Genomic DNA, 25,342 nt, shown 5'->3' on the forward strand with positions numbered 1-25,342 from the left:
CTCAGCCTCCGGAGTAGCTGGGACTACAGGCGCCGGCCACCATGCCCGGCTAATTTTTTGTATTTTTAATAGAGACGAGGTTTCACTGTGTTAGCCAAGATGGTCTCGATCTCCTGACCTCGTGATCCGCCCACCTTGGCCTGCCAAAGTGCTGGGATTACAGACATAAGCCACCGCGCCCAGCCTAAATTTTTTTTTAACAAAGACATTTTTGTGTGTCTAAACTACATTCTTCCTTAAAAACTCAAGAGCAGCCTGTTGCAGTAACTATTTTAGTCAAAAAATCAGGTGAAAACAGAATTCAGTCAACTGAACAAAAAAAAAACTTTTGCTCAAAAAAAAAAAAAAAAAAGACAAGGTCCTAGGAGAGAAAAACAAAAACCAAAAACATGAAACCTTCTAAATATAAACATGCACACATACACACCCAATTCTTGGATGTTAGCCTTTAATTAAATTGACTTTTTTTTTTTTTTTGAGATGGAATCTCTCGATCAGGGGTAGCTCTGCCACAGATTTCAGCAATGGATAAATTGAGTGTGAGATCTCAGGTGCAGACAGAGAAGGAAAAATAATCTTTGTGTGGAAAGTTTTAGAGGAACTTTGCCATTTCTTCTTTTTTTTTGAGACGGAATCTCACTCTGTTACCAGGCTGGCGTGCAGTGACGTGTGATCTTGGCTCACTGCAACCTCCACCTCCCGGGTTCATACCATTCTCCTGCCTCAGCCTCCCAAGTAACTGGGATTACAGGTGCCCGCCACCACGCCCAGCTAATTTTTTGTATTTTTAGTGGAGACGGGGTTTCACCATGTTGGCCAGGATGGTCTTGATCTCTTGACCTCATGATCTGCCCACCTCGGCCTCCCAAAATGCTGGGATTACAGGCGTGAGCCACTGAGCATGGCCAAATTAAGCTGACTTTTAACCATTGAGCTCCTTTAAAAAAATCTTTTTAAATCTCATTACCATATTTCGGCCGGACAGAATGCTACTTTCAGAAATACAGCCATTGCTCTTTCAGTTTGGTCTGGCTGGCAAAAAGGTGGCGTTGTTATGTAAATAAAATCCCTTTAGCAGTGAAAATTTAAAAATCTTTTCTCTGTTTTTTCCTTTTGCTGGCCGTTTTCCTCCCCCAACCATACCGCCTTTTTTGTGTGTGGGGGGGTAGAGGGTTGGGTATTTAGCCGCTTCAGAGGCCTTGTTCCCATAATTTAGAGTTCCCCTTCGGATTTCGCCAAGTCAGAATGTGTGTCGGACCCAAAACGTGCTGCTTGCAGACCTAGCTTTTCAGGGCTGTTACCCCCCGAACTGGTTGGGTCCACCCGTGTGGTGGCCACCTGGCACAGTGTCAGAGGCTCAAGGTGCGGGAGGGGTCACCTCCTTATATGCACCTGCCAGCTGAGATTAGACTCTAAGTATGTTCTTCTGGGGGGAAAACCTATTTAGAGCATGTCTTAGGCAGCATTCCTCCCAGACACCCTCAAGTGATTCTCAGTTGTCTGAGAATGCCCCGAAAAGCTGAGGGGAGGCAGGTGCTCTTATTTCTTCAGAGGGGAAGATTCTACACTCATGAGCTAGAGGGTTTGGAGTTGGTCAAATCCGATAAGGGAAAGGACCAAAACACACAAAAAAAACCCCAACAAGACAGAAACAAACAACAGAACAGGTAAGCAAAACTAACAATGATCACACAAAATACATGACTTCTGAACGCTCTAAGTGTAAGCAGAAATAAACACCAGCTGGTTGTTAATGTTATCTTTAGTCATTTAAAAAGAATTTGCAAGACAAAATTCCAAATCAATTTTCTTACCTAGTGATGGGGCTCAAGCTGAAGACGGCTATCTGTCGATGCAGAAGCAGGCAGGCTTGCCTTCCTTGATGAAGCGAGTGGGAACTCCCAAAAAAGGAGTTTTTTAATAGCAAATAAACCTCAGACCCCCCACCGAAAAACGTTGGAAGATCAGGGATCCCTGGAGGAACAAGGTCCCAGATTTCAGCAATCATCCTACCAGTTTGGGCAATAAGGTGCCAAGCCAATACCGAGGATCAATAGGCGAACTGCTGCAGGCCGGGTTACCTTCACTGAGGATCTCTCAGTGCTTACCAGATGTCAATCGAGAAAAACGACAAGTCTTAATCATTTCAGGAGGCTTATTTCCCAAAGTTAAGGACGCAGGCCCATGACACAGCCTCCGGAGATCCTGACAACGTGGGTCCAAGGTGGTCGGGGCACAGCTTGGTTGTATTCATTTTAGGGAGTCACGAGATATCAATCATATGTATAATAACAGGCCGGACAGGGCGCGGTGTCTCACGCCTGTAATCCCAGCTCTTTGGGAGACCGAGGCGGGCGGATCACGAGGTCAGGAGATCGAGACCATCCTGGCTAACATGGTGAAACCCGTCACTACTAAAAAATACAAAAAAAAAAAAAAAAAAAAAAAAAAATTTGACGGGCGTGGCGGCGGGCGCCTGTAGTCCCAGCTACACGGGAGGCTGCGGTAGGAAAATGGCGTGAACCCGGGAGGCGGAGCTTGCAGTGAGAGGAGATGGTTCCACTGCACTCCAGGCTGGGCGACAGAGCGAGACTCCGTCTCAAAAACAAACCAACAAAAAAAAAAAACAGGCCGGGCGCGGTGGCTCATGCCTGTAAATCCCAGCACTCTGGGAGGCCAAGGCGGGCGGATCACGAGGTCAGGAGTTCAAGAACAGCCTGACCAACATGGTGAAACCCCGTCTCAACTAAAAATACAAAAATTAGCCGTGCGTGGGGGCACGCACCTGTAATCCCAGCTACTCAGGAGGCTGAGGCAGGAGAATTGCTTGAACCCGGGAGGCAGAGGTTGCAGTGATCTGAGATCACGCCACTGCATTCCAGCCTGGGCGACAGAGTGAGATTTCATCTGAAAAGAAAAAGAAAAAAAAAAAAAAAGAAGGACATTGGTTCTGTCCAGAAAGGCGGGGGCAACTTGGAACAGGGAGGGGGCTTCCAGGTCACAGGTAGGTGACAGACAAATGGTTGCAGTTTCTGAGTTTCTGATAAGCCTCTCCAAAGGAGGCTATCAATATGCATTTATCTCAGTGAGCAGAGGAATGACTTTGAATAGAATGGGAGGCAGGTTTGTCCTGAGCAGTTCCGAGCTTGTCTTTTCCCTTAGTTTAGTAATTTTGGGGCCCGAAGATTTTCCTTTCAGAACAAAGAAAATGTGGTATATATACACAATGGAGTACTATTCAGCTCTAATAAAAGAATGAAACCCTATCATTTGCCACAACACGGATAAACCTGAGGATATCATGTAAGCAAAATAAGACACAGAAAGACAAATACCTCATGATCTCACTCATGTGGCATCTTTAAAACGAAGTTAATCATTAAGGTATTTACCAGTTGACTGAGGTATTGGGTTGAATTTTCTTTTTTTTTTTTTTTTTTTTGAGACGGAGTCTCGCTCTGTTGCCAGGCTGAAGTGCAGTGGCGCGATCTCGGCTCACTGCAACCTCCGCCTCCCAGGTTCAAGCGATTCTCCTGCCTCGGCCTCCCGAGTAGCTGGGACGATAGGCACCCGCCATCACGCCCCGCTAATTTTTTGTATTTTTAGTAGAGACGGGGTTTCACCATGTTGGCCAGGATAGTCTCGATCTCCTGACCTCGTGATCCGCCCGCCTCGGCCTCCCAAAGTACTGGGATTAAAGGCGTGAGCCACTGCACCCTGCCTTCCAAATTAAAAAATTTTTTCAACCTCGTACCTCGCCGTGGGCGGCGACCGTCGCGGACTCGCCGGGAAGACGGCCCCACAGAGCCGGGAGCACCGCCCGCTGTGCGTATTTCCGAGGTGACGCCCCGCTGTGGCGGGCTGGCGGAAGTGACGCGCTGCTGTGGCGCGCCGGCGGACGTGACGCCACTGTCGCTGCGACGATAAGGCCTGGCGTTATTGCTTAGAGGCGGCTACCTGGAGCCGGAAGCGCGGCTGCAGCAGGGCGAGGCTCCAGGTGGGGTCGGTTCCGCATCCAGCCTAGCGTGTCCACGATGCGGCTGGGCTCCGGGACTTTCGCTACCTGTTGCGTAGCGATCGAGGTGCTAGGGATCGCGGTCTTCCTTCGGGGATTCTTCCCGGCTCCCGTTCGTTCCTCTGCCAGAGCGGAACACGGAGCGGAGCCCCCAGCGCCCGAACCCTCGGCTGGTACGGACCCCTCCCCGGCGTCTCCGCTCCCCTGACCCCACATCCCCTAGAAGACCTTTTTTCTGAGCCTCGCTGCTCGGATTTCTTCTCGGCGCTCCCCGGTGGTCTCTTCCATTATGGTCCCCACCTCAGAAATTTTTTTTTAACCGCTCCAGCGTCTCTTTTCTGTATTCTTACAACTTTGTGGCAACCACCTCTACTGGCCCCACTTCGACCTTCCTTCCTGATCACCACAAAGTAAGCTGTGTCCATACCTGGGATCCGGCCTCTCCACTTCTACTCGTCCAGAGCCCCCGCCCCTTTCCTGAGCAGCCTTTGGGTCACTCCCTGTTATAGGCGCCCTTTTTGCCCCCTAGCACACAACAGATAAGACCCCTGCCGATCCCCTCGCGTTTTGGTCTCTTACATTCCTCCAAGATGTTTTCCCTGCCTAGGGGCTAAGGCCTCTCTGCGTTAGGCCTCTTCCTAGGCTTCACCTACCCAGCCATATACAGCAAGTAAAGGCGCCCTGGTTCTGGACCACTTGCACACATCGCCAGCCGCTGACCATGTAAACGCAGTCTGTAAACGCCCAGCCATCCCGTAGCTGCAGCTCTGCGTTTTAGGTCAAGCTCCCTAAATGTCCCATTCCAGGACCCTTACGTAGGGATTCTTCTACCCCAGTACTCCTCACCATACTGAGGATAATTCACTGCTTGCTACTGTGGGTCCCTAAGATTACTCCTGTTAACCCCCGTCCTTTCCCCCCAGCACTACCTACCAAGTACAAGTCGCCTCCTTTTGGGTTGGGTTATGTAGATATCGCAGGGTATGTGCTGGAGAAGTAGGTAGAAGCTAGATTGTGAAGGTGCTTGATGCTAAGGAAAGTTTAGAGTTCAATTTCCTTTTTTTTCTTTCAAACACTTAGGAGTCAGTTCTAACTGGACCACGCTGCCACCACCTCTCTTCAGTAAAGTTGTTATTGTTCTGATAGATGCCTTGAGAGATGATTTTGTGTTTGGGTCAAAGGGTGTGAAATTTATGCCCTACACAACTTACCTTGTGGAAAAAGGAGCATCTCACAGTTTTGTGGCTGAAGCAAAGCCACCTACAGTTACTATGCCTCGAATCAAGGTAAGTTTGCCTTAATGTTTTATGAATCATGGTTTGGCTGTTTTGAAGATTTAGAGGGGGCCTCTGTAGTCTTTCGCTTGGAGTTGCAATTTTAAGAAAGTGGAAATTTTATGCTGTCAGTTGGCTGGGGCAATAGAATGTTGAAGGAGCCTCACACAGGATGGAACTGAGACCCATCATTTGTGCCCCTTGTCAAGTAGCCAAAGCTCATGCTTCATGGGAAATATAGAAGATTTAGAGCAAGATCATCCAGGCTAACCTACCCCAAGATATGCCATTCTTGGTGACCTGCTTTCTTCTATAATCGTCACTGGGTCATTTACAATCTTAGAAGGAGCCTTTAGAGTTAATCTAGTTCAGTCTCTAGACTTTATAGATAGGAAAGCAAACTCAGATAAGTTACATGTGACTTCTCCAAAATTATCCACCAGTATACATAATGATCAAATCAGTATGTTCCGGCCTCAACACCGGCCTCAACAATTACCACTGTTTCCACCATATCCTTCAGGTGTCCAGCCTACTGACAGCAGCTTTGAAGTACATAGTGCGTTTCCCAAGAACCGTGGGTAAAGAAAAAAGTAAGCCTTTATTGATTGGCTCAAAACTTTTGAGCAACTACTATGTGGTGATACTTTAATGGGTATGCAACTGGGGAAAAAATAGTATCTCTGCCTTCATGTAGCTTTTATTCTTTAGATATACAGCCACTCAACAAAGGAGCATATGAAAACATGCAGTTGTAAAGTGTGGTTAATGCATGATGAGAAAGAACAGGATGTGATGATTAGTGGGTGAGAAAGCCTGGCTGAGGAAATTGCATTTAAACTGAGACTGGAAGGATGAATAAAGGTGGGGACAGAAAGGAGCAGAGGGGTTGAAGTGTGTGAGTGTATCGCATGTGAGCGTGGCATAAAGTCTCTGACGGAGCCTTAGCTGTGTCGTTGATCATGTGAAACATTATTTGGTGAGAAGGAGCTACTTATTGATTTAAGGCTTGGGGGCAGCCCCATTTGCAGATGCTTGGCAGATGTTCACTGGATGAAAGCAGTCTGAGACTGAAGGAAGCACAGTGCCATATCACTCACTGACTTTTTCCTTGAATTTCTTACTCTCTCTGCCGCATTTCAATGTGATGTGACTTCCTTCAGCAATATTTATTGAGCATCTACTGTGTGCCACACTGTTCCAGACAGGAGGGAGGCAGTGAAGAACAAGACAGCATTGTCCTCATGGAGCTTACTTTCTAACTGGAGGGATAGAAAATCGGTAAAATATGAATCAATGAAGATCGTTTCAGACAGTGACAACTGCTCTGGAAGGAATGGAGAGGGAGGTGAGAGAGAATGAAGGGGAGAGGGTCAGGCACCTTTGAACACAGCACTCAGAGTTTCTGCCGTCCTGCTGAAACTAGCTGTGGGAATCTGGAAGAAAGACATCCAGGCCCCTGATCTTCAGGAACACCGATTTCTTTATCTGCTCTATCAGAAGTGTGGAAGGAACCCTTTTCTCCTTTTCTTTTAAGATTTAACAGGCAGATTTGAGAAAATGTATAAGTGATTGTGCAGGTTCTAGGTTCTATTCAGACCAGTCCGTTGGCACTGTGGTTCTTGGGGCCTCTGTCTCCAGCTTATTGGTTTTATTTCACCTTTGCTGGGGAGCCTCACCCCAGAGCTAGTGTTTTGTTTCATTTTCAGTCCTTTGAGGATTCTTGCTCCTTATTTCCCCATCAGGGAGGAGCTAAAACAGAAAGCTCATACTGGAGTTAGGATTGTACAGCTCTGGAGTTTGGTAGGTTGGGGTTGGGCAGTGTTGGTTGAGGAAAGTGTCCCCTGCCCTGCCTCCAGTCTGAGAAAGGGCTCAGAGCATCTCCTGGTGTTGATACATTTGTAACCAGACGCCAACCCTGACATGTCCAGTGTGCTTTCACTTGCTAAGACCCTGCAGCAGCTTTGTTTTAAAGTCATGTAACTCATTTTTGAATGCCTTTTCTTTCTTAAAGAACTTTCTGGTCATAATAATAGCTGGCATTGATTGACAGACCTGAGCTTTCCCTTATATTTCTTAGGACTGTGAATGCAGCCCACTCGCTGTCTGCACGCTTTCTGGGATGAGGGGATGCCAAGTAGTCCCTACCCTCTTTAAAAATAACGGTGGGAACCCAAGCTAGTGTGAGGATGAGGGAGGTGCCTTGTAGAAGCCACAAAGAAGGGATGAAAACAGAAAACTTTTATATTGTCAAATGTTGTAAACAAAGTCAACTAACATGATAAACTGAAGAAATTATTGACAGTGGACATGGCATACAAGATGTTAAGTCCATGATGTATAAAGAGGTTCGGATCAAGGAGGGACAGTCCTATGGAAACTGGGCCGAGTATATAACGGAATCCACCAAGGAAGAAAGCGGAATGGCCAATAAGCATATGCAGAGATTCTTGACTAGTAATCAGAGCAGGGCAAACAAAACAACCCATACGCCAGTTTTTGTTTATCATATCGTAAAAATTTAAAGATTGATGATCTCTAACCCGCACAAGAAACGAGGTGAACAGGTGCTCTTGAAATACTGTGGATGTGAATACAGGTTGACTGAGCTGGTATCTCCACTGCCACCACCGTCGTCCAGGCTGCTGTGGGCTCCAGTCTGAACTGTTACAAATGCCCTAGCACCTTTTCTTGGCCCAAATCACTTCTGGACACAAATCAGACCCTGCTACACTACTCTTTAAAACCCTTCAGTAGTTTACGCTCTGCCCAGTTTGAACACTGAACCCCATCACCCGTGCCTCAAGGCTCTGCGTGGCCTCACTCCCGTTTACCTCTTCATCCTCATATAGGCCCCCTTCCGTGTTCCCTTGCCCTTCAGCCACACAGGTCACATGCAGCTCATTTCCTCCCGGGTGCTGCTGGCTTTTCTGCCTGGAGCCTTTGCAGTTTGCAGGTGTTTTACTCTGGAAAGTCCCACCTCACCTCCACAACTTTTCAACCTTCAGGTCTCAGTTCAAGTGGCACTTCCATAGGAAGCTGTTTAAAATAAATGCCCAGTAAAATGGTCTTGGTTAAATACGTTATTGTACAGCTACACACTGGAATGCTCTGTAGCTGTTTGGAAAAAAGATAAAATGCTTGTGTTTTCCCTAGGTAAAGACGTTCATGATGTGTTATTAATTGAAGAAGTTGGAGAGTAATTTGTATAGTTTGCTACCATTTTGGTAAAAAATGTGTACCTTCATATATTTGTGATTTTATACACACACACACACACACACACACACACACACACACACACACAGAAAAGAGTCCAAAAGGATACTCACCAAGAGTAATTGGCTGCCTTTTAAGGAGTACAATTTTGGGATGAGGTTCACATTTTAAAAAATAACTATTGAAATATAATTTTTATACAATTACATTTTTGCATGTACAGCATTTAACAAATGTGTGTATCCAGGCAAACCCCACCTCAGCTCAATTCTGGCCCCACCCTAGGAATGTTGGTGGCTGTTAGGGTTATTTTGGTTGTTTGTATAGTGACTTCCTAAATGACTTCTGCAGTCTGTCTCCCCGGGAGCGTGCGGCAACTGATGTTTTGACTTAGGTCTTTTGGTTCTTTTGGTTTTTAAGTTCTTGTTTTTATCTTTAAGCCTGTCTTCCTGAGTGCTGGCCCTGGCTCCGCATAGCTTAGTGGTCAGCCACTGATTGGTCAGAGGTTGTGCTTCAGCACCCCTGATGTGTTTTCATAACCTCCCTGGGTGTGGGGCTTCTCAGTGGCTGCTGCAGCGTGGAGCTGGAAAGGAGGGAAGTGGGAGCCGCCCTGTGTAGAAACACCATGGGCACTTGCTGTTCTTACTGAGATTCCGTGTTTTTTCTTAAATAAGCACTTCTCAATCTGTTCTATAATTTTGGTGAATTTCCAAAGTACTAAAATGGTTGCTTTTGACAGTTTCGTCCAGTTTTATTATTGCTCCTGGGAGAGAGATTTTGCCGAGCTCCTCCCTGTGGCATTCCAGAAGTCTGGAGAATTCATACTTGCATTTATTTACCGTTAAAGATGTCTTGGCAAAATTATTTCACCTGCTGATGTTATCCAGGTTCCCGTTTATTTTCATTGCACAGGTTCCAGGATGCCAGTGCTGGCTGGGGTGGCTGTATAACTCTAAATCACAGAGATCTGTTACCCATTACCATGGCCTCTTAGGTTCTATGCTAAACTCAGGGAAATTCTTGACTCAATTCTATTATCAGAAGGGTATAAGGGCAAGTCACCTCCCACCCCTCCCAGAAAATATGGGGCAACATTGAGGGTGGGAGCAGAAGAGACTATCCCAGTGGCCTCCCTGGCCCCCAGTTCACTTTGCAAATTGCTGAAAGTTCACGCTTTAGGACTGCTTTCATCCTGGTTTTCCACTCAAAGGTAGACATTGGAATTGCTGGATTGTTAGGAGTCATATGGACTTTGCTTGTCACGTGGAGATTTGAATCTTAATTGGGACCTGGCAGAGGCTTTGAATACACAGGTTAATGTTTCTAATGTATACCTCACTTTGCCGTTTGCTTCAGCTACATCGCAAACCCATAGCTGCTTCTCTGGCTGTTGCCGTTGTCTCGCTATCCCTAGCCGCCTCCTTTAACCTCTTGTCAGCTGGAAAGATTATTAGGAGCCATGAATGTCCTTTAATATGGTTATCTTTGTTACTATTGAGTTTACAGTTTTTCACCAGAATCTATGTGCCTCTTTCCCTTCTTTACCCTAATTACTGTCCTAACATTGACCCAGCCACCAGTACTAGGGATGCCCTAGCTTTATGCTCACCTATTTTATCCATAAAAAATCTTCAGACCAGCCTGGGCAACATAGTGGGACCCTGTATCTACGAAAAAAAAAAAAAAAAAAAAAAAAGCTGGGTGTGGTGCCACACACCTGTAGTTCCAGCTACTTGGGAGGCCAAGGTGGGAGGATCGCTTGGGCCCAGGAGTTCAAAGCTGCAGTGATCCCTGATTGCATGACTGCACTCCATCCTGAGCAACAGAGAGGGACCCTGTCTCAAAAAAAAAAAAAAAATCTTCGGTGCCCTTTTCATGCTCCGGTTTTGGATTCAGTGGCCTAATTCTTGCATTTTCTGACTGCAGGCATTGATGACGGGGAGCCTTCCTGGCTTTGTCGACGTCATCAGGAATCTCAATTCTCCTGCACTGCTGGAAGACAGTGTGATAAGACAAGCAAAAGCAGCTGGAAAAAGAATAGTCTTTTATGGAGATGAAACCTGGGTTAAATTATTCCCAAAGCATTTTGTGGAATATGATGGAACAACCTCATTTTTTGTGTCAGATTACACAGAGGTCAGTTTTTAAAATAAGAAAATATATCATACTAGAATATCATACTAGATAGAGCCTGGCATCCCATTACTTAGTGAGAGATGATACCATTTTATATTTGGTTTTATTAATTTATAGGGAGTACTATGGACAGGTATAAAAATTATTCACTCACATAATCAGTTAACAACCCAGAAATACAAACCTGAAGCAGGTGTGAGCAGAGTTTTATGGAACCCAAAGCTTAGAACAGCTGAGTGCCATTGAGGGGCAGAGAGGATCAGGAAGGGTGACACAGCCAAGGGACCGTCTGAGCCGAGATATGATGGGTGAGTGGGGACTCCCCAGGTGGGCAGAACAGGCTGGTAGCCTCTGCACATGGCAGAGCTGTAGGACTCCGCAGCCTGTTGGTTCTGCTGCAAGCGGAGCCTCATCGTGCCCTGAGGGCAGGTGGCCGACTGGGTGGGGCCTGGTCCTGAGGGGGTTTTCCTGGAGCTTTTCCAACAAAAATTAGACCTGCATGTTAGAAAGCAGACCTGGGGCTGAGGCAGGAGCACACCAGCACACCTGCCTGGCCTGGGGTTTAGCCAGCTTCACCTCCTAGATGGCTGGGCCTTATGGAGCATCTGTAGCCCTATCCTGTTCCAAAGTGGGGCGCTTTTCAACACTTACTTTTCAGTAATGACTGAGTTTTCCTGACTATATATGGCATCACTGAGAAACACTTCTCTTCATAGGAGATTTTTTTAGTGGGAGGGAGATGAGCTAGCTGAGGGGTCAGGGCTCACCAGGCTGACAGCTCTATTGGGGGCTGATCAACTGCTCATCTCTCCTCCGTGATGTGTTTATTTCAGAAATCAATGTGATCATTGAGTGCTGTGTCTTTTTCAGAACAGCCTTCTTGTAGGACACATGTAGATGCCCTCAGCTTCACCGTCCTGCTGGTTACTTTAATGCTGGGTACTGTCCTGTCTTTAATTAACTGCCCTTTGCCCTTAGTTACCTCATGACAACTTGGGATCTATTTAACTTGCCCATTTGCTCACCTTCAGTTATGCCCATTAAGCCCAGCGGTGATCCCACAGAAAAATATTTTTGTCAGAAGAACCCTTGCTCATTTAAATTATCTGTAGAATATATTCGATCCATAGCCCAGAAACATAAAAACAATATTAGCAAAAGTTTAATCCAATGCTAATGTTCATTTATTTATTATAGACGTGGGGTCTTGCTATGTTGCCCAGGTGGGTCCTGAACTCTTGGCCTCAAGCAGTCTTCCCGCTTCAGCCTCCTCAAGTGTTGAGATGATAGGCATGAGCTGCTGTGTCCAGCCTATTTATTTATTTTTAATGACATAGATTTTGTTGTGTTTCAACTCCCCCAAATCCTGTAACCTGAATAAGCCCCTAGATTTTAAGATGACTGTTGCGTTTTCCCCGGGGAGTGAAGATCCAGGGAAATTAGGTGAGCTGTTTATACGTGTGTTTCCCCTTCAAAGGTGGATAATAATGTCACGAGGCATTTGGATAAAGTATTAAAAAGAGGAGATTGGGACATATTAATCCTCCACTACCTGGGGCTGGACCACATTGGCCACATTTCAGGGCCCAACAGCCCCCTGATTGGGCAGAAGCTGAGCGAGATGGACAGCGTGCTGATGAAGATCCACACCTCACTGCAGTCGAAGGTGAGGCTCGCCGTCGCGCACTGTCTGCTGATGTGGTTTCACGTGGATGTTCCCTAGAATAAATGCAACCGCCTGAGTTATTCAGGGTGCCTGTGTGAATGTCCACCATCAGTCTGCTAGCCAGGGGCCGCATGCCACATGGGCAGCACTGTCTCAGTGTCCACTGCACTGACTCCGTCTTCCAGCAGCCCTGCAGAACAGCAGCTCTCACTCCTACCCGTGTATGCATTCATTCAACTAATACCTCCTGAAGACCTTTTGTGCCACTCTCTCTGTTCTGTATCACTCTCTCTGTTCTGTGCCACTCTGTTCTGTGTCACTTTCTGTTCTGTGTCACTCTCTGTGTCACTCTCTGTTCTGTGTCACTCTCTGTTCTGTGTCACTCTCTCTGTTCTGTGCCACTGTCTCTGTTCTGTGTCTCTGTTTCTGTTCTATGTCACTTTTTGTCCATGCATTTGGGTGCATCAGTGAAACAGTCGATAATCCCTCGTGAAGCTCACGTTCTAGCCAGGAGAGATGAGAAAGATGAGTAAATAAGTATGTGAGGAGGTGATGGGTGCTGCAGAAACTCAGAGGGCAGGAGGAGGGGCTTTCAACAGCGTGTTGAGAGAAGCCTTCCCTGAAGACGTGTGCAGGGTGAGCAGAGACTTGAAGGGAGGGAGGGGCAGACCATGTGGTCTGTGCACGAGTGTTCCAGGAGGAGCAGCAGTGAGGGTCAGGCACAGCCTGCCTGGCTTGTCCCGGAGCAGCAAAGGCTGTGTGGCTGCAACCCCAGGGGCAGAGAAGCCTGGTGGGTGCCCCCACATGGCTCAGAGCTCTTGCCTTGTGCTGTGTGTTGTGTTCTCACCAGAGTCCTGTGAAAGATTCCATTTGACAGATGAGGCGACCAAGGCACAGAGTAGAATGCGTCCAGAGTCTCACAGCTGGGCAGTGGCAAAGACAGAAACCAGATACAAACCGTCTGCCATCAGAGGGCAGAAATGCAGCCTGCTGTGCTCCGTGAGCTGTGTACAATTCTGTGAACTTCATTTATGGCATTATTTGACTGTGACCCTGCGATCTGGCTATGAGCTCATAGGAAAAAAAAAAATCTAATTCGTTGAGAAAGAGCTACAACTCTATAAAGTAAAGCTAAAACCGAAAATTGTGTTCTTAAGATGATGTGCTCTCTTCAGTCTGAACGCAGTTGAAATGTTTTTCCTTTGCCTTAAAGGAGAGAGAGACGCCTTTACCCAATTTGCTGGTTCTTTGTGGTGACCATGGCATGTCTGAAACAGGAAGTCACGGGGCCTCCTCCACCGAGGAGGTGAATACACCTCTGATTTTAATCAGTTCTGCGTTTGAAAGGAAACCCGGTGAGAATTTAGGAATGTTAACAGTTGGAAATTGTATTACATTTGTTTTCTATAGTCTGGCTTTAATTTTGAAAACCTATTTTTTAGAAGCTCCATAAGGTTGAAGTCCCCGAGCAATGTGAGCATGAAAAGTAATTGGGCAAAAGGCTTTCGGGATCTGAAGTTACGTTCCTTCCCGAATCCTTAAAATACGGTTATTCTTTGTCAGAATTTTGTTGTATGAATGTTGCTGCCTGGATATCTGGAACTGTTGAGAAAAATTGCCAGTAGCTCAGAGACATCTGGACAGCATGTGTGAACTGAAGGAAACGTGAATACCTCGGCTTTTTTAAAAGTTTGCATTATTGTAAACCATCTGTTGAATAGCAGTGTCAACAAGACTCATGGGACCCAGCCAGAGCAGGACAGACAGAGGCCCCGTCTGTCAGTATTCAGACACGCCCCAAACACACACACACCCCACTCTGACCTGTGCCCTGACTCAGCCGCCAGCCTACGCACTCTGCCCTCGCGGCCGCCGGCCTTGCTGTCCTGTCGGCGGCTGCCTTCCACTTGCGCCTGGCTTCTGCTGCCACACTCACTGACTCACTCTTGGTGAGCTCAGCGGTTATTTCTGCCGTCAGGCACAGCAGGCGCTTTCGGGCTCTGCTCTCACTGACCCTTCAGCACCCTTAGTGCTGCTGGTCCCGTAGCTTCTGGAACCTCACATCTTTCTGGTTTTCCTCCTTTTCTCTCCTTTGCCAGCCTAGTTTCCTTTCCCTGGTCTTTTTTACTGGACTGCCTTCTTGTTTCATTCTGCATTAGCCCTGGAGATACGGTCTCATCTGCCTCTCTGGCTGTAAATGCCGTGGATAGGCCCCACACCGGTCAGATTGATCTCTCTAAGTGTCTCCGTTCATCATTCTTGGCATAATTTATCATTGCAGACTTATTGATGGATTTTGTTTATTTATGGGATTCATGTGACATCTGCCTCCACATTACACTTTAAGCCAGATGAGGACAGGACCACGTCTGTTTTGCCCACCGTGATCTCCACCTGACCTCTTATATCTTTTTATGAAGCTTCTTTGCCGAGACCAGCTCGGTCCGGGAGGCTTTGACCCAGCGGCGCTAGAGGAATTAAAGACACACACACAGAAATACAGAGGTGTGAAGTGGGAAATCAGGGGTCTCACAGCCTTCAGAGCTGACAGCCCTGAAGAGAGATTTACCCACGTATTTATTAACAGCAAACCAGTCATTAGCATTGTTTCTACAGATACTAAATTAACTAAAAGTAACCCTTATGGGAAACGAAGGGATGGGCTGAATTAAAGGAATAGATGGGGCTAGTTAACCGCAGCAGGAGCATGTCCTTAAGGCACGGTTCTCTCATGCTATTGTTTGTGGCTTAAGAATGCCTTTAAGCGGTTTTCCACCCTGGGCGGGCCAGGTGTTCCTTACCCTCATTCCCGTAAACCCACAACCTTCCAGCGTGGGTGTCATGGCCATCATGAACATGTCACAGTGCTGCAGAGATTTTGTTTATGGCCAGTTTTAGGGCCAGTTTATGGCCAGATTCTGGGAGGCTTGTTCCCAACACTTCTTCATCTTGAATGTCTGACCTGAGCAGAGCTAGGAATGGTGGGGGCAGCTGCATGCGTGCAGGCTGCCTGCAAGTGCCGGACTCATCACCAGCTTCAGTCCTGAGAGTTGGTTCTGTTTTGTTTTCTTTATTCTCATCATACCTGTTTCGTGAGCCAGGACTGTACTCTGGTGTACTCACAGCATTGGGCCACCATCATCACAGTCAATTTTACATCATTTTCCTCACCTCAGAAAGAAACCCCATACTCTTCTGCAGCCACCTTCCTCTTCCCCAGCCCAGTCTTCTCTCCCTCCCCCAACCCTAGGTAATCAGCATCATTGTCTGTAGATTTGCCTCTTCTGCATGTTTTGTGTAAATGAAACCATATGGTCTCGTGTGCCTGGCTTCTTTCATGTAGGATAGTGTTTTTCCAGGTTCATAGTTATAGCATGTATCAAGACTTCATTTCTAGGCCAGGCACTGTGGCTCTCACCTGTAATCCCAGCACTTTGGGAGACTGAGGTGGGTGGATCACCTGAGATCGGGAGTTCGAGACCAGCCTGACCAACATGGAGAAACCCCGTCTCTACTAAAAATACAAAATTGGCTGGGTGTGGTGGCGCATGCCTGTAACCCCAGCTACTTGGGAGGCTGAGGCAGGAGAATCACTTGAGCCCAGGAGGCGGAGGTTGCAGTGAGCCGAGATCGTGCCATTGCACTCCAGCCTGGGCAACAGGAGTGAAACTCCCCATCTTAAAAAAAAAAAAAAAGAAGACTTCATTTCTTTTGTTATTAAATAGTCTTCCATTGCATGGATTTAACACATTCATTGACCATTCTTGAGCTGATGGACATTTGGGTTGTTTCCACTTTCTGGCTGTGATGAATAATGACGCTGTGATCATCTGTGTGTAGCTTTTTGTGTGGATGTATATTTCCTATGTTGTCATTTTCTTACCCAGTATAGCTGTGCCCCCACCCGCCACCTCTGTGCTGTTATTGTCACATATGTTGCTTTTCTGTATGTTATAAACTGATGACATAGTTATATAGATATGGTTTTATATAATTGCTTTTAAATCAGGAGAGGAAAGAAGAAAATGCTTTTATAGTGTCTTTCATAATTATATGATTACCTTTACTGACGCTCTTTGCTTTTTTATGTACCTGAAATTTGATCTGGAGTCACTGGCTTTCAGCCTGAAGAATTTCTTTTAGTATTTCTTGTAAGCCAGATTTGCTAGCAAAGAATTTTTTGTTTTAGAAAATATCCAGGATGTCTATTTTGTCTTCCTTTTGGAAGGAGTTTTGCTGACTGTAAGACTGGTTTGGCTGTTTTTTCTTTCAGCACTTTGAATGTGCTGTCTCACCGCCTTCTGGCCTCCATGGTTTCTGATGAAAAGTCAATTCTTAATCTAATTGGGTTTCCCATTTCTTTGTCTTTTACCATTTTTGCTATAATGTATCTGTATTTTATGTTTACTCAACTTGGAGTTCATTGAGCTTCTTGCATGTGTAGGTTGATGTGTTTCATCAAATTTGGAAAATTTTCAGTTGTTTAAATTGCATAATCTCTATTGATCTATCTTTAAATTGCTGGTTCTTTCTTCTGCCAGTTCAAGTCTATTGTTAAACCCCTTTAGTGAATTTTCTGTTTCAGTTATCATACTTTTTTTTTTTTTTTTTGAGATGGAGTCTTGCTCTGTCACCCAGGCTGGAGTGCAGTGGCACGATCTCGGCTCACTGCCACCTCCGCCTCCCGGGTTCAAGCTATTCTCCTGCCTCAGCCTCCCGAGTAGCTGGGATTACAGGCACCCACCACCACCGGTTAATTTTTGTATTTTTAGTAGAGACAGGGTTTCACATTATTGGCCAGGCCGATCTCAAACTCCTGACCTTGTGATCTGCCCACCTCGGCCTCCCAACCGTTATCATATTTTTTTAACACCAGAGTTTCATTTGATGCTTTTTAAAAAATAATTTCTGGCCGGGCACGGTGGCTCATTTGTAATCCCAGCACTTTGGGAGGCCAAGGCGGGCGGATCACAAGGGCAGAAGTTCGAGACCAGCCTGACCAACATGGTGAAACCCCGTCTCTACTAAAAGTACAAAAATTAGCCAGATGTGGTGATGGGTGCCTGTAATCCCAGCTACTCAGGACGCTGAGGCAGGAGAATCACTTGAACCCGGGAGGCAGAGGTTGCAGTGAGCCGAGATCGCACCACTGCACTCCAGCCTGGCGACAGAGTGAGACTCCATCTAAAAATAGTAATAATAATAATAATTTTTATCTCTTTATTGATATTCTCTATTTGATGAGGAAAAGAAGAGCAAGGGGAGATGGGAAGGAGATCGCATAATCCTCTATCAGGAGCTGGGGGGATGAGAGGGAGATCGTATAACCAACCCTCCTTCCGGAGCTGGGGGAAAGGGAGCTCTGTGTTCTGGGCTGCACCCACCACAGGAGAGTTTCTGCCCCACTGGGCTAGGAGGGGGAGGGAGGGAGCAGGCCATGGTTCAAGGGCTGCAGACTCTTAGGCTTCTTACCAAGGCCTAGTGGATTTTCTTGAATAAAGATTTCTTTGTTTGTTCTGTATCCCTAGACAATTTCCAGAGACTGTGAATGGTGGTAGTGGTGGTTTTTAAAATGTTTACCATTTATGCTTGTTTTATTGATAAGCAAGTTCATGGAGCTACTCTTAACACTATTCCCTATAGTTCTGAAGGATTTTTATCTTAAAAATGCACGGAAATTTTTGTTTTGTTATGTTAATAAAAATAAATGTTAAAATGCTTATTATTTTGAAAATAAGCGGTTTTGGATTGTGTAGTGAGTGACTTCAGAGACCTTCAGCCCACCACCGCCCACCCCTAGAGTGCTGACCTCCCTGTGTGGGCAGTACAGGTCTGGCCACTCCAGAGTCAAGGGGTGTGGGAAGGAGAGCATGCCTGTACCTGGACTTCCACAGAGGGCAGAGCAGGTCTGCTTTATTTTCGGCCTCTTGCTACTAGAATGTTTGACCCTGTTTGTTGTTCTGTTCCCCTGGTGCCTGGCACCTAGTGGATGTTTTATCATTTGTGGATTGAATGTTGAAGACTCAGCAGGCGAGCCAGTGGAGGTAGAGACCGGCGGTGAAAGGATGCTGCTGGGCTGTGGGAATGGTTTTCTGAAGTGCTGGAACTTCTTTCATGGCCCCTCATCGTCAGTGGGGCGCAATCCACAGGCCTACCCTGTGTTTGTATTTCAGAATTACAGTTATTAAAATAGTTTGTGCAGGCAAGAACTGGTCACAAACCAATCAAAGATGCAAAATCAAGAGGCCAGAAATAGACCTCAGTGTATCTGGGGACTTGGTGACAAAGATGGCATCTCAGATTAGTGCAGAGAAGACATGGTGCTCAATAAATGATGCTGGTACCCCTGGCTGACCTTTTGGAAAAAGGTAATGCAGACTCTCTGCCTTATTCTTTACAACAATATCAATCCAGGTCAAAGCATGTTAACGTCTTTAAAAGACTACAGTACGGAAAATTCTGGATGTAGAACGGTAGTCACAGTCGTATAATAAACCCCCAAGTCCAGCTTCACCAGTTACTGGCCAATTACAGCCAATCTTCTTTCATCCGTGCCCACACTCATTTCCCTTCTCCTTTATTATTTGGAAGCAGACCTCTAAAAGGTACGTGCTCTTTACCCCCATAATCTTGATACCCTTATCACATTTAAAAAATAGTGTTAATTCCTTAATATCACTGAGTAGTGTTCATATCTCTAATATCTATTTCTCTCTCTTTAGGTGTTTCAGCTTGTTTGAATCAGGCTACAAATAAGACCATACACTGTGATTTGTTTATGTATCTCTTAAGTCTCTGTAAATCTGTAGGTCCCCAGCCCCAAAACTCTTTGCTTTACTACAGTTTACTCGTGCACATTTCCTTCTTGAGACCTACAGTCAGCGATTTCTCCAGGATGCCCTGCTTCTTTTTAGTGGAAGGTGGTATTTCAAGATCACTGTCTCAGAGCTACCAGTGCTAGCTCTGAGTGGTTGGTCATTGTTTCTAGACAGAAAGAAGAAATTGTTTTAAGATAAAATGATCTTGTGTTTGTATCGATTCACCTTCAAAACTGTAAAATGACTTCTTAGGTCTTACATCTGTACTTTCTTCTTCCTAAGTTTAGAATCTTGGTTGTCAGCAACTCCAGATATGATAGAATTAGCATATCACATAATGACTCATTGGCTTTATCCCGCAATAGACACGCAACAGTCTCAGAATAACAATGCCAGTGCTGCCACTACCAGTATGAGGGTCAAAAGCAATTTAAGGTGGGTTTGTTTTTGTCTTTGTGTTTTATTTTTTGTGTCAGCTCAAAGCACTTAATGTAAGAAAATACTAGAAGAAAGAAGTACTGGAAGAAAACGGCCACACTGGAGTGGAAGGTTCTTTCTAAGCATGACCTAGAAGCCGTCATTAGAGAGTTGGCCAAGACCTGATTAATAAATTTGACCAAATTAAAAACTCGCTACAAAAAACTTACCACAATCAAAGTAAAACCTCCCCAGACTCACACCTGAGTATCTAAAGACACCTCACGCACCACCTATCCTGAGTAGCCGTCCCTGTGGCCTCTTGGCGCCCTGCCGGTGTACATTGAATTCCAGGGTGTGGAGCTGTTTGCTGTCTTTACAGATGAAAACACTCCGACCAAGTTGAGTTTCTCCTCCGAAATCATAGTGGATGGTGGCAGAGCAGTGGCCTAGGCCCATGGTGCTGACATCACAGCCATTCTTGCAAGGAGATGGTAGGATAGCCACTCACTGTTCAGGCTTCAGCTTTAGCCAGCAGGCAGATGTCCAGCTTGTCCAAGTTGATTAGAGCACCTGGCCCAGCTGAACCTGCCTCATTCTGCGCTCCCCTATAGAAGCACCCACAGCTGCCCAGGAGCCGTGAAGGGTTTATTTTCTCCATGAGCAACGGCATGTGTGCTCGTAGAGGGCAGAGCATGGGATGCTCCAAATCCAGAGGGGCCGGGCTGTCAGCGATCCCAGCCTCACTTCATTCCCCGGTTGGCTGTTGACCTTGCCAAAGTGACAGTCCCTCCGTGTCTGCGGGACCACCTGCTTCCTCTGTGTTCAGCCCATGCTCCGTAGCCCTCACTGTATGGAATTCCTCACATGAGCCTCTCGCAGCCTGTTGCAGGCTACTGAAGGAATGACACCGTCCCTGGCATAGAATGGGTTCGGTAACTATCAACACAGCAAGCACAGGAGGTGATTCCTGTACGATTCTGTGTTGAATGGTGTGAAGAGACGGATCATTTGGCTCATGTTAGTTGTAGAAGGTCTAATTCAAGAATGACTACCATCTTACACTTTCTAGAAGTCTGTTACTTAAAATGTTTTCTTTTTTCTAGGTGATATCCGACATCCAAAGCACGTCCAACAGACGGATGTGGCTGCGACACTGGCGATAGCACTTGGCTTACCGATTCCAAAAGACAGCGTCGGGAGCCTCCTATTCCCAGTTGTGGAAGGAAGACCAATGAGAGAGCAGTTGAGATTTTTACATTTGAATACAGTGCAGCTTAGTAAACTGTTGCAAGAGAATGTGCCGTCATATGAAAAAGGTCAGTCAACTCACCGTTTCGAGCTCTGTCAGAGCTGTGTGTTTCCACTGAGCTCGGGTTTCTCCGATGTGTTTCTGTGGTATGCAGTTTGTCACAGGAGTATTTTTTCATCACTACTCTTTGATGATACAGATTGTGTTTCTGTTTTCTTAGAACTTTGAACTATCACCATTGGCAGCACCCTCAGATGCAGTTATCTAAAGTTCTTTCATAAATTTATTCATTCAACAACTATTTACCAGGATCTTGTTATGAATGAGAGGCTGTTAACAGGCACTGGAGACAGAGCAGGTACGAGGCTCTGCCTTCATGGAACCTTCCAGAGGGAGGAGAGAAAAGGAAGTGATCGATGGCCGATGGTGACGAGTACCTTAGGAAAAGAATAAACAGGGCTGGGCGCGGTGGCTCACGCCTGTCATCCCAGCACTTTGGGAGGCCGAGGCAGGCGGATCATGAAGTCAGGAATTCAAGACCAGCCTGACTAACACAGTGAAACCCCGTCTCTACTAAAAATACAAAAATTAGCCAGGCATGGTGGCGGGCACCTGTAATCCCAGCTACTCAGGAGGCTGAGGCAGGAGAATCGCTTGAACCCTGGAGGTGGAGGTTGCAGTGAACTGAGATCGCGCCACTGCACTCCAGCCTGGCAACAGAGCGAGACTCTGCCTCAAAAAAAAAAAAAAAAAAAGAAGGAATAAACAGGCGTGGGGTGGGAAGTGAAGCGGGTGGGGGAGCCGCTGGGGCAGGCTGGCCGCTGGCCATCTGGGAGGGCACATTACAGGCTGTGGGGGCAGCAGACAGGGTCCTCCATGGGGCGCACATTCAGGGGATGGTCAGAGAAGGGGCCAGAGTGGCAAGGGCAGGGCAGAGGAGATGGCATTAAGGGGTGAGGGCCACTGGGCGCTGGAAGGGCTTTCACTTGTATTCTGAGTTAAATGGGGAGCTGCTGCAGGGTTTGGTGAGAGCCAGAGTCTTCCACTTGCATTTTCGAAGGCTGTCTCAGGCACCCTCGTGGAGGATTCTGCTTTGTGCTGTAGGAGGAGACCAGTCAGGAGGCAGTGGCTTTACTTCTGTGAGAGGTGAGGGTGGCCAGGGCCCAGGCAGGGGTGGTGGTGAAGTGGTTGCATTCTGGAAAGATTTTGAAGGTCATGAAGACAGGATTTGCTCATATGCTGCGATATTGGGTACGAGCAGACCAGAGGCGTTAGGTACGACTCCGGGGCTTTCAGCTGAAAGCGAAGGAAGAGAGTAATAATTTCCTCAGGAGGGCACGACTTAGGAGGAACAGTTCTGCAAGGCAGGTGCTTGTGAGTGGGGGTGTTGGTGTCCAGGAAGCCATGTAAAGAAGTAATTTCAGGAAGCAGGGAGTGGGCAGCTGCGTCAAAGGTTGGTATTGAATAAAATCAGGAATTGAGAACTGAGCTTTGGATCTGGCCATGGAGGGTGATGAGTGGCTTCGTCAGATGGAGAGTGGGGGAAGGCCTGGCTGGTACTGGGCAGGCGAGAGCCCTAGGCAGCAGACACTGCGACTCTAATGGGAGTAGGAGGTGGAGTTGCCTGAGGCAGGTGTGGGGCCAAGGGAGGTGCCAGGAGACAGCTACAGGAAGGGTCCAGGAGAGGAACGTTTGTCTCCCTGGGATGTCTTCAGACAATCGACTCTGACGCAGCCGCGTTCATCAAGAATCATGTTTGATACTGGGACTCCTTTGAGAGCCCGGAGGAAGTCGACTCCTATTTGGGGGCAGCAGTTAATGTGGTGTTGGCAGATTTCCCTACTTGAAGTAGAGGGATACTATTACTACCAAATAGAGTGAACGTCCACAAGCTTGCGCTGAGATGTAAACCGGCCTCCTAGAGTCACGTGTGGAAGACAAACCTGGCCAGCCAAGGAGTGCTTGGGAACCGGATGTGATGAGTGTCTGGAGGCCCCACCGAGCACCAGCTCTCACCTTGTGAGGTGGAGGACTTTGGCCATGGAGCCATTTTAGTCAAGACCAGGGACAACAGTGACTTGTGCTTTTCGTTTTTTAAAAAATAGTATGAGTTTGGTAGCTTTTGCATATTGCTTGTTTTGTTACTGTGTCCTTTTTTCTATGCTAAGAGTGATAAAAACACCAACAAAATTGGCCAGGTGTGGTGGCTCACGCCTGTCATCCCAGCACTTTGGGAGGCTGAGGCGGGGGGATCACAAGGTCAGGAGATCAAGACCGTCCTGGCTAACACAGTGAAACCCCATCTCTACTAAAAATACAAAAAATTAGTCGGGCATGGTGGCAGGCGCCTGTAGGCCCAGCTACTCGGGAGGCTGAGGCAGGAGAATGGTGTGAACCCGGGAAGCGGAGCTTGCAGTGAGCCGAGATGGCGACACTGCACTCCAGCCTGGGTGACAGAGCAAGACTCCGTCTCAAAAAACAAAACAAAAAAGATACCAACAAAATCAAAACAACAATGGAAGGGTTATTTGCCTGTTCCAGAAGTAGTGGCTGGGGGAAGATGGGAACCACAGTGGATATGAGAGGAAACCAGCCTGTTAAAGGAATGCAGGAGGCTCCCTTGACTGAAAACACAGTCACAGCGTCTGGGACCCCCCCTGGCGGCCCATTGTCTACACCGTCGGGGATCATTTTTCCTAAAACAAAATGGGGTATGTGTTCTGACACTGAAATATGTTTTAGAACCCACAGCCAGGCCCGTGCAGTCCCTCGGTGGCGTCCAGTCTGTTGGAGGCTTTGTGCCCACCCGGCTCTCTCAGTGTAGTGGGACCGGCTTTTTCTCGCCTCTGGACTTTTGCACATGCTGTTCCCATCAGCTTGATGCTCTTCTTGCAGTTTTTTGCCTGGCGAATTCCTGGGCACCATTTACATTTCAGCGTAAACATCAGACCTTCCTGGTCCAGCGCCCACTCCCAATCCAAAATCAGTTCCTCCCCATTACCAAAAATCCCTCATTGATACCCTCTACTTTTCCTTCCTGGGAAACTTGTAATTACAGCTGTAATGCAGTCACAGTTTGTAATTACGCTCGTGTGTGTGCGTGCATGTGTGTGTGTCTGTGAGCCCTACTGGATCCAAGCCCCAGCAGGCAAGGATTGCACCTGCTTGCTCGCCATGCTGTGTCTCCCCTGGCACAGCGCCTGGCACGTCATCCACGCTCCATGGATATTTGTTTCGATGCATGCACAGGTGCACCCCCATAGCTCTGTGACTCTCTGATAGGCGGTGGGGTGTGGACACAGGCGTCCCCCCATCCAGGGTGGTGGGTGTAGCAATGAAGGATGCCAGCCCTGGAACCAGACTGCCTGAGTTTCATTTGCAGCTTTTACCCACTGGCACTGTGGCCCAGGTGCGTGACTCACCCTCTGTGTCTCAGTTGCCTCCTCTGGATAACAGTTCTGATGCTCATCCCTGCCTCATAGGGTCATTAGGGAGGTGAAACGAGCGAGCCGCCTAGTGTTGCTGGCTACTGGCACTTAGTGCAGAGCACCTGGTGCCGGCAGCAGTGGGGTGGGCCTGCAGGCATGTGGGTTCACGCTTAGGGACTTGGTGCCTGCAGCAGTGGGGTGCGCTTGCAGGCATGTGGGTTCACGCTCAGGGACCTGGTGCCGGCAGCAGTGGGGTGGGCCTGCAGGCGTGTGGGTTCACGCTTAGGGACTTGGTGCCTGCAGCAGTGGGGTGCGCTTGCAGGCGTGTGGGTTCACGCTCAGGGACCTGGTGCCTGCAGCAGTGGGGTGGGCCTGCAGGCGTGTGGGTTCACGCTCAGGGACCTGGTGCCGGCAGCAGTGGGGTGGGCCTGCAGGCGTGTGGGTTCACGCTTAGGGACTTGGTGCCTGCAGCAGTGGGGTGGGCCTGCAGGCGTGTGGGTTCACGCTCAGGGACCTGGTGCCGGCAGCAGTGGGGTGGGCCTGCAGGCGTGTGGGTTCACGCTTAGGGACTTGGTGCCTGCAGCAGTGGGGTGGGCCTGCTGGCGTGTGGGTTCACGCTCAGGGACCTGGTGCCGGCAGCAGTGGGGTGAGCCTGCAGGCATATGAGTTCATGCTCAGGGACTTGTGCCACAGCACCCTGGACCTCAGTGGCTTGAGCGCCTGTAGCAGCTCTTTCACTGCTGTGATAGCAGGCCTGGGGCATGCAGAGCCACAGGGTGGGGCGAGCCTGCCAAGAGGCACAGCTGAGACCCTTCTTGGCATGGCTCTTCTGGAGTAGGAAGCTCACGTCAAATACCGAGGGGGTCTCGGGAAGGAAGTTGTTGCTTTGCAGACCAGTCTAATCACAAGTGAGTGTGGTCCCGGCAGAGGCTTACGCATCAGCCAGCTCGGGAAAGAAAGGACATCAGCTGTGCCATGAGCAGCATGGCACTGTGGTCTAAAAGAGGGTGCCATAGCAGAGGGGCAGGGCTCCATCCAGAGGCAGGGCATCCATGCGCCCAGCAGAGCTCACCCTTGTGAGCAGAGAGGGCTGGAAGCTCCTCTCTCTTTCCAAAGA

The 25,342-nt window shown here is 47.7% G+C and overlaps 2 protein-coding genes across 52 annotated transcripts in view; one reads left to right on the forward strand and one right to left on the reverse strand.

Moving 5' to 3' along the window:
• The window catches only part of ZNF721 (zinc finger protein 721), a 58,614-nt gene extending 54,703 nt beyond the window's left edge, over nt 1-3,911 (reverse strand). For both annotated transcript variants that reach the window (XM_016951092.4, XM_009447167.5), the window contains exons 1-2: nt 3,755-3,911; nt 1,815-2,907 (exon numbers count right to left, since the gene is read on the reverse strand). The gene's annotated coding sequence lies outside the window, so the exon portion shown is untranslated. The remainder of the gene's footprint in view (nt 1-1,814; nt 2,908-3,754) is intronic.
• PIGG (phosphatidylinositol glycan anchor biosynthesis class G) overlaps nt 3,863-25,342 on the forward strand; it is a 40,597-nt gene continuing 19,117 nt past the window's right edge. For 8 of the 50 annotated variants that reach the window (XR_010156240.1, XR_010156241.1, XR_010156237.1 and 5 more), the window contains exons 1-6: nt 3,870-4,188; nt 5,096-5,301; nt 10,435-10,644; nt 12,122-12,310; nt 13,524-13,665; nt 20,652-20,864. Coding sequence is in view for 13 of the 50 variants with exons in the window: in XM_001138024.5 (XP_001138024.1) it covers nt 4,035-4,188; nt 5,096-5,301; nt 10,435-10,644; nt 12,122-12,310; nt 13,524-13,665; nt 20,652-20,864 (1,114 nt within the window). In the remaining 37 variants the exon portion in view is untranslated. Of the gene's footprint in view, nt 4,426-5,095; nt 5,302-10,434; nt 10,645-12,121; nt 12,311-13,523; nt 13,666-20,651; nt 20,865-25,342 lie in introns of all 50 variants that reach the window. The other 42 variants (XR_010156250.1, XR_010156252.1, XR_010156262.1 and 39 more) reach the window with 20 other exon arrangements.

Source organism: Pan troglodytes, chromosome 3 (assembly GCF_028858775.2).
Source record: "Pan troglodytes isolate AG18354 chromosome 3, NHGRI_mPanTro3-v2.0_pri, whole genome shotgun sequence".
NCBI classification, from domain to species: Eukaryota; Metazoa; Chordata; class Mammalia; order Primates; family Hominidae; genus Pan; species Pan troglodytes.